Source organism: Carex rostrata, chromosome 6 (assembly GCF_964058835.1).
Source record: "Carex rostrata chromosome 6, lpCarRost1.2, whole genome shotgun sequence".
NCBI lineage: Eukaryota > Viridiplantae > Streptophyta > Magnoliopsida > Poales > Cyperaceae > Carex > Carex rostrata.
This window is the reverse complement of record NC_135923.1, coordinates 8,312,913-8,321,960: the sequence shown is the minus strand read 5'-3', so window position 1 is coordinate 8,321,960 and position 9,048 is coordinate 8,312,913. Positions and strand designations below refer to the sequence as shown.

Here is a 9,048-nt window from a genome sequence, read left to right as displayed (position 1 = left end):
CTTCTACATGTTTTTAGAGTTGGGTTTTTTTTCTCCGTTTAATCTCAACAATATTTTCTGAAGATCTGTGAGGAAATTTGCAAATCTAAAACCATTGACGTTTTCTACGTAATTTTTTCTTTCAAATGAGATCCATGATGACATACTTTCGGGTTGTTCGTCGTGCAAGTATTCATATCTTGTTGAGCAAGTATTCATACCTCCTCGTTCAAGTATTCATATCTTGTAATGCATGTGTATATAATTAACGTTTGAAGTATTTATACCTAACATATTTTATCAATTTTTGTTCCATATGACACAGGATGACGTCTGAAAATATTAATATTAAGTAGTGCAAGCATTTATACATCGTCATGCAAGTATAAATAGTTCACATGTCAAGTGTTAGTAACTAACAAGTGTGCATAGTCATGTATTAAATGCTTGTATCTAACAAATTCTATCAATTTTTTTCATATGACACTGGATGATGTCTGAAAGTATTAATATAAAGTATTGCAAGTATTCATACATCGTCATACAAGTGTGAATGGTTTGTGTATCAAGTATTTGTATCTAATATATTCTATCATTTTTTTTCCGTGTAACAATAGATGGCGTTTGAAATAATTAATATAAAGTATTGCAAATATTCATACTTCGTAAAGTAAGTATTTGTATCTCATACTGATTCATATTATGAAATGAATATTATCATCAGTCTTATGTATTTAAAATATAAATATTAAAATATTAATTAATAAAATATTAATATAAAAATAAATGAATAATGTCTATACATAGTTCTGATTCAAAGCTTTGATAAATTTAGTTTTTTTGTTTTGTTTTGTTAATACAAGCCCGTAGGCATCAATGAATTCAGCTAGAGTGGAAAAATGTGTCGTGTCGTGGAGTGCTGCGATCAAGTTAATTTTTTATGTGTCATGCAGTGTGGTGACTAAAATATCAAGGAGTGGTCACAGGACGCAAATGGTCACGCCACGTGAGTCACACCGTGCCTAAACGTGTCATGACCGAACGTGACTCGTGTGTCCATTTAATCATAATTTAAGTTAGTTTATTGAAGATTTACCATCTAATCAATATCTAATGATCCTAATTACACGTGACTCGCGTGACTACGTGCCATGTCGTGATTAGATCTTTCACGTGACGTGTCGTGCCGTGTTAAAGTATCAAAAGATAATCACGGCACGCTAATGGTCACGGCACGATACACACGAGTCACGACATGTATCTGACAAACGTGCCATGCCGTTACGTAATGTAATCGTACCGTTCCATGATGTTACCGGCTCCGCCGTGTCATTTTCCTACTCTAAATTCAGTTATCAAGCGAGAAAATCCATTAAAAAGTTTGTCGAATAAAAATCCGAACACGTGAGTGTCATGATACATAGTCTGACCCATTAATTTTTGTACCTATTCAGTACCAAGCTGTTAAAATAGCTTCCTGGAAGCGCTTCATGCACCTAAGAGTACGCACATAATTAAATTCACATAAAACGATCAGACAATACAATAGTTCAGATGGTATTATTTTTTAATAGAGGCTAAGTTCAGACAAAATTGCATGGCCTTACCAACTTTAATGTCTCTTTGAGAGGAAGGAATTCATTCTTGCATACGTGTACAGCTGATAACCACTGCACTTCAAATCTGGAAGCCATTCGCTTACCCACGTGGCATAAAAGAAATAACCGGATAAAACTGGTAATGAAGGAAATATGTTTTGAGAAAGAAACCGGATATAATCGGTAAAGAAGAAAATATGTTTTGAGAAAGAAATCGGTTAACCATATTGGATTTCAAAGAACCCACGTGATCATTTAATTTTAATTATCCACGTGATTCTAGTGAATTGTACTTGCCCGATTTGTTTTGGATATAACTGTGGGGGATAATCGGGGGATAAAAATCTTTATTTATAAACTAATAATAAATTAAATGAAAAATTAATAATAAATTATGTGAAAAAAACAAAATATAATAATTTGTTTAGTCTATTTTTAATAAAAATTCTGACGAAAATTCTAACTACTGCTAGGTGGAAAAGTTGTACAAAGGGCAAGAAAGATACAGAATATTCATCAAAATAGGTACAAATGGGTGCCGTTATGTTTTTATGTTTTATGTTTTATGTTTTTTTGTCTTTTGTCTCATTTGTCAAGTAAAACATTACCTAGAGAAAATTGACTACAAATTTTGAAAGTAACTTGGTGAAATAATTTCACTCCAGTAAGCATTCGCTTCATCTTCATGGCAGCGTTGTTGTAAAATGTCCAATACCAAGCCAATCTTATGATGTTCAGAAGTTTTATCGTCAATCCCTTCCTACAAAGTTGAAACAGGAAGTAAAATAAATCATACATGATAATATAATATACACGTGTGTGCGCAATTTACAGGAGTTCAATGTGCTACCAAAAGAGGTGTATGTACCAATAATTCCAGAAAATGAAACGGATCATATTATGATAAGTAGAGTGGGAAAAATGGCACGGGGGAGCAGGCACGGTTACAGCACGGCACGTGTGATTGTTCTGTGCCGTGACTTGCGTGTCCCATGTCGTAATCATTCGCGTGCTGTGACCAGCTTTTGAAAATTTGGCACGTCACGTTACGCGAAAGATCCGGTCATGGCATGGCACGGCACGGCACGTAATCACGCGAGTCACATGTAATTATCACCGTTAAGTCTTAATCAAATGGTGAACCTTGAATAAACTAACTTAAATTATGAAAAATAGTTAAACGTGAGAAATATGATCAGTTGCGTTTGGACACGACACGTGAGTCACAATTATCTTGATTAATTTGAAATTAAAATTTCGGAATATAACACATATAGCATATTTACATGAGGAGGGATCAGATGACACCCTTTTTTGGTGACATCGAATAACATCGTGCATTTCCAAATTTTTCAAAGTTCAAACAGTCGATCCAAACCGTTCAACTTGATGAATATGTTAATTCAACTTGATGAATATGTTAAAATGTGCTTGCAGATCAAGTTTTACATTTTTCTGAATTTTTTTACTATTTATTAAGTATTTAACAAAATCGCTATATTCAGACCGTTGAATTTTTGTACACATCTTAATAAATAGTAAAAAAATTCAGAAAAATGTAAAATTTGATCTGCAAGCATATTTTAACATATTCATCAAGTTGAACAATTTGAATTTCAAAAAAGGATGTCATCCGATGTCATCAAAAAATTTTGACTGCTTAGACTTTGAAAATACATAGTGTCATCCGATGTCATCCAAAAAGATGTCATCCGAACCCTCTATTTACATTAGAGCCCGAAATATGATAACAGTCACCTTCCATGTTTATATTGAATGAGCTAGTACTAAAGTCAACTCTCATATTATCTGGAGACAAAAGTAGTGATATCCTTTCGATGGCATTGAACAAGCTACAATTGGCTATCATCCATGTGGTAAGAGCTATATGGTTGATTTTCATTTTTGCAAGTTATTTTCGAAAATAGGAGATCCAGGTTGTAATATCATGGGCCAACTCGGCCCGAATGTACTTTGGTTTGGATATAGTAGAATTGAACCATTATCTCCTCTTAATGGGCTTGGATGTGCTAGACCCACCCGTCATATGAAATATCTCCTCTTATCGGGCATGGTTCTGCTAAATCCGGTCGATATTTTCTAGGTTTCCTCATATCAGGCTTGCATCATTGCTTAGATCAATCTGTTATCAGCATTTTTCTCTTGTCGGGCTGGTAATGTCAAGACCTACCCATTATTTCAAGGATTTCCTCTTAGCGGGCCTAGATCTCTTGATCCACCCGTTATTTTAGAGTTAAGAACATGAATTCCTGAACTAGGCAAGTACACTACACTTTCAACCAGCAATCAAAGCTGCAACAACCGAAAGTTTATTTTTCTTGTTCGATCCAAAAGCGAGGGAGTCGACTAGCGAGTATCGACGAGATTATTTGTTCAAAAATCGGGAAAATGTACAAAAATGCGATAAAATCAGATCAGAATAGTTGATCCTATCGGGGATGCTTTAGGAAAAGTTCCTTTTAAGAATAATTTAAGGGAATATGCTAGCATGCTATGCATAGCATAGAGCCTCTCCATGCAACGCCTCGGATTTCGACTTTTTAAAATTCTAACGGTTGATCCGAACCGTTCATCTTGTTCTCCATATTAATATGTGTTTGGGGACCAAATTTTATATTTTTTGGAATTTTTTTACTGTTTCTTTAGATTTATTGAAAATAACTATTTTTTATGGTCCAGATATGCTAAAAACAGCGATTTTCAATAAATCTAAAGAAACAGTAAAAAAATTCCAAAAAATATAAAATTTGGTCCCCAAACACATATTAATATGGAGAACAAGATGAACGGTTCGGATCAACCGTTAGAATTTTAAAAAGTCGAAATCCGAGGCGTTGCATGGAGAGGCTCTATGCTATGCATAGCATGCTAGCATATTCCTAATTTAAGACTAGATAACTGAAGGTACTATCCGAACTCCGATAGGATACCTCACTCTCTAGTAACTGGAGAAAAGAAATAGACTCGAACACCAGAATTAGAAAAAGTGAAAAGGAGAGTAGAATAGAACTTGAGTCAGTCTATGCTACTATGCATAGTATGGATTGGTCCATAATACGAATTAATGTATTTATTTTAAAAATTATAACAATCGATTTAAACCGTTCAACATGATTCACATATGAATATTTACTTGCAAATCAAATTTTATATTCTTTTTAAATATTTTTTTTTATTTTTAAGATAAATCCAAAATCACTGTTTTTGGATGGTCTAGAATTTTACATATTAAGTGATTTTCTACCTATCTTAAAAAATAGTAAAAAAATTCTGAAAAATATAAAATTAAATTTGCAAATACTATAAATATGAGAATCACGTTGAATAATCCAAATTCACCTTTAAGATTTTGAAAACAAAAATATTGATCCATATTATGGACCAATCCGTGCTATGCATAGTACCATATCCTCACTCATAGAACTTTGTTCCTCGAAGCAAAGAACTCATCATCTTGTTCCTCGTCGCCATCTGCTTCTCCCTTTTCATCCTCCGTGGTCTCAGTTTCTCCATCGTTGCTCTCACCATCTTCTTCATCGCCAGAGTAGATATCTGGATCGTACACCAACAGCACGGAGAGGCCACTGGGAAGGTGCACGATTTGGTAACACCTCACATCGTTCGGAGATTTGATCACGGCATCGTCGAATTTTTTACTCTCTCCGTTACAAGGAACATGATCAAGTATTCAAGTATTGAGAGCAAGTCAAAACATATTGAGAATTATAACTAAGCACCTTCCATATTGAGAGCAAGTCAAAACATGATCAAGTAGGCTGAAAGGCAGTTGTGTGCATTTGAGATGGACAAGAGTACAAGACTACAAGTTGAGTAATTTACAAGACATGTCCATAGCACCAAAAATACATAATAATTTATAACACTTTGACTTCCGTCCAAAATATAAGCATAACGGGAAATCCAAGATAACCAGTTTCCACCCTAAATAATACAACAACAAAAAACGAAACAAATTTATCATCCATCCATCCATCCCACATAACTTACAACACATGAAACAAACCGAAACAAATTACAAACATTTTAATTTCCACCCATTGAACCAACAAATCAAACAACACAAGAATAACAATTTCAAAACCCCTCCCAAAAGAAGAAAGCAGCATGAACGAACAAACAACAAATAGGTCAGGCTATAAACAAAGTGAATCAATCTAACAAATTAGGTCAGGCTAGAAGGTGCTGCTACTCTCACTGGCAGAAATAGAAGAGCTCTCAGATTTTACCACAATAGCAGGCCCCTTGCTTATATCCAGGCCTTGCAATCGACCAATTGATTCTTGGTGCATCATGTCAGGTAGGGAATTGGGGTTGTGAAATTGAGACTGATGGTGAAATTGGGAGAACGATTGGGTATGGTGGTGGTGGTGCTGGCTTTGGTGTGGTTGTTGCTGTTGCACTTGAGCTTGCGCCAGAGCAAACAAGGAGGAAGGATGGTGGAAAGAGGGCAAGTGTTGCATTCCAATGTTAAATGTGTCACTTGGATTTGACAGATCTCCTGTTGCCATCTTCAGCCTTTCTACTTCCTGCTTGAGAGCCTCATTTAATGCTGTTAATAAATAACAAAATGAATGAATGAAACTTAATATTTTTGGCTCCAAAAAATTATTGCCACAACAAATCAACCTTTTAGATTAGGAGTAGTACTCTTCGACTTGGTAAAATCCCTGTAAAATCCTTTCTGATAGGTTATTTTCATAATATACTTTTTGTGGTGCAGTATATAAAAGCCACATCTGTGTTTACTGTGTAATTCTTTGATGCGGACATTAGCAGCCAGCAAACCACCCTTAAATAATTAATTTTAGGTTTTCATAAAATAAAAAAAAAATCATGGATTCAGTAATATGTTATCAACAAGGCACCATTGAGGTGAAGACTAAGTATACCATTTTAAGTTTCCTCAAAAGTCAAACTATTAGTCAATTACCAATAATTGGCCCAGAATCTCAGGTTTTGACTTTTGACTTCCAGCTAGAACCAGCTGGTTTAGCATACAATACCAAGCATATGGGTGATACATCAACAAGTAGCTACCTGTACTTCACTGAAATTACACAGAACCTATCCTTTACAAACACAAGTTTACCTAAAAAATCATGAGAATTACTAATATGATTTTTTATTATTCCATGAACAACAGCCAATGAGATACTGCAAGGACCAACTAAGCAGCAACTTGAGTTATCAAAACTTTGCTAAACCAAAAAGGACCACATCTGTATGTAAGCAGGCAAACATACCATCACGTAATTGGGCTTGTTGCTCCATGGCTTGTAGCCTTATCTTAAGCTCTGCATTTTCAGCTGAAAGCCCTGTTGTGTCTCTCTACAAGGAATATGTATGTGATTCTCAAGTTAGCTCAAATTTCAAAACATTTTTGAGTTTGAAGAAAAGCATGAGCACAATTCATCACATATGAATTGAATTGTGGGCTAACAGTTACATTTTCACCTAGCTAAGGGTTATTACCCACGAACTTTCGGTACCATGAAAGAGTATATAACTGTAGGGGCTTAGTGCCAGTACTATTTGGGCCATCTTTTTATCCTTTCATTTTGTTTCACTTTCTTTCCTGGCCTTTGGTGTTGAATTGCACAACTGAGGGACCTTGAGGACAACTCAAACTCAATTGCACAGCTGAAAACCATTTTTAAGGCTCATTTAAGCCATAATTGCAGAATTAAGGGATTAGTTGGGCTGAAAGGAGGGAGTAAGTGCACGGTAACAGCAGTACGATATTGTGGTCTGATAAGTACCGTATTTACCAGCCAATTTTTTTGTTAGTGCTAGAACCAAAGCTTGCCTTAGACAAAATAGCTAAGGCTCTCCATCAGCAAAATTTCTCCTATTACAGGTCAGTACTCGGGCATCGAGTCCATAAGCTTATGAGATAGACCCATGTAAAAAACAATTACAATAAAATAACAAGCATTTTGAAGAAAAAATATGTACCTGAAATAGAGTAAGCTGCGCAGACAGAGTAGTGGCTTCAGTTTGAAGAGTTTGTACCTTGCGCTCCAGCTCTGCTATATAACGTGCCTTTCTTTCTTTTGATCTAGCAGCTGATTGCCTATTGGCCAGGATTCTGCATTTATTGGTGGTCTTTTGGGTTAACCAATTAGCCTTTCTAAATTATTGCATAAGAACATCCCCAAAGTAGACAATCCTGAATTGTACATTCTCCAAATACTAAATTGCACAAGTTGATAGAAGTGCAATGTGTAATGATGCCAGAAAAAGGAGCACAAGAATACAGAAGATTTAAAATAAGTGATAAATTTAACTCTGAAATATACTCATTCTTCCTAAAAGATCAAAACTAAACAGCGCCACATAAAACCACACAAAACTCACCAAGGAACAGAACATACCTCTTAGCCCGTTTGGGGTCAATTGCGGCGAGCTCAGCAAGCTGGTCAGATGACATGGCCTTTTTAGCCTCCAGGACGTCGCTAAACAGTGCGCCGGGCCCGCCAGACCCCACCATTGCAGATCCATCAATGGAATTACTATGCCTATGCTTGGGCCTTGGGACACCATTTCCATTCGCGCTTCCATTCCCTCCTCCCGAGCTCTCCCCAGTTCGATCCCTATTGAAGCCTCCTCCCTCAGATCCCGACCCACTTCCTTCGATCTTGCTGCTGATCTTCTCTATGTCCATGAAAGTAGAGAAGAGGTCATCCTCTGATCCGATCTCGTCGAAGCTGCCCGTAGAGACGGGATCACCGGAGCTTAGGTCGAGATCGTCGGGAATGCGAAAGGCGACCTCAGATCTGGCGCGGCGGTGGTGGGCCCCGCGCGCAGGGGGACAATGTTGGGGAGTGTGACCCGCGAAGGCATTGGATGGAGGAGGGAGAGCACAGGGGAGGTTGAGGTTAGGGTTAGAGTTCGACGGAGGGGAGGGGAGAGGCGGCGGGTGGTGGGGGAGGGGAGGAGGCGGCGGATCCGTGGCTTTGTTTTGTTGCATTTGTTTGAGAGAGAGCAAGAGAGATGGCGGTGCTGTGTGGTTAGCTTTGTTGCTGAGCTTCTGGAGTTTCACAACATCATGGATTAGGAGGGTTATTTTTTTTAATTTTCTAAGAAAGTGCGGGATCTGGATACTGGACTCTTGACTCTGGACTCCGGACTCTGGACACTGGAGAGGGCAGAGAGTGAGAGAGCGCGCAAGGAGACGACGATGCTGTTCTTCAGCGCCTTACAAATGGACTCCTCCATTTCCAAAAGCACTATTTTTTATATTTAACCAAACATTAACGTAATAATCTTTTCAAAAAAAACATTAACATAATAACGTCTAGCTCATTCCCAAAAAAAAGGAATCATTAACGTCTAGCCATAAAAAAAAATTAACGTCTAGATTTTTTTTTTCAAAATTTAACGTCTAGCTTATTTAAAAAAACATTAACGTCTAGCTTGAACTGATAGT

The 9,048-nt window shown here is 36.9% G+C and overlaps 1 protein-coding gene across 1 annotated transcript; it reads right to left on the bottom strand.

Annotated features, from left to right (window-relative positions):
- Positions 1-5,492: 5,492 nt before the first annotated feature.
- Positions 5,493-8,812, bottom strand: LOC144555235 (Basic-leucine zipper (bZIP) transcription factor family protein). The gene is made up of 4 exons (XM_078303498.1): positions 7,994-8,812; positions 7,575-7,707; positions 6,863-6,947; positions 5,493-6,168 (listed from the first exon to the last, which is right to left on the bottom strand). Exons 1-4 carry the CDS (start codon positions 8,587-8,589, stop codon positions 5,792-5,794), a joined length of 1,191 nt encoding a protein of 396 aa, XP_078159624.1. The 5' UTR covers positions 8,590-8,812; the 3' UTR covers positions 5,493-5,791.
- Between the last annotated feature and the right edge of the window lie 236 nt (positions 8,813-9,048).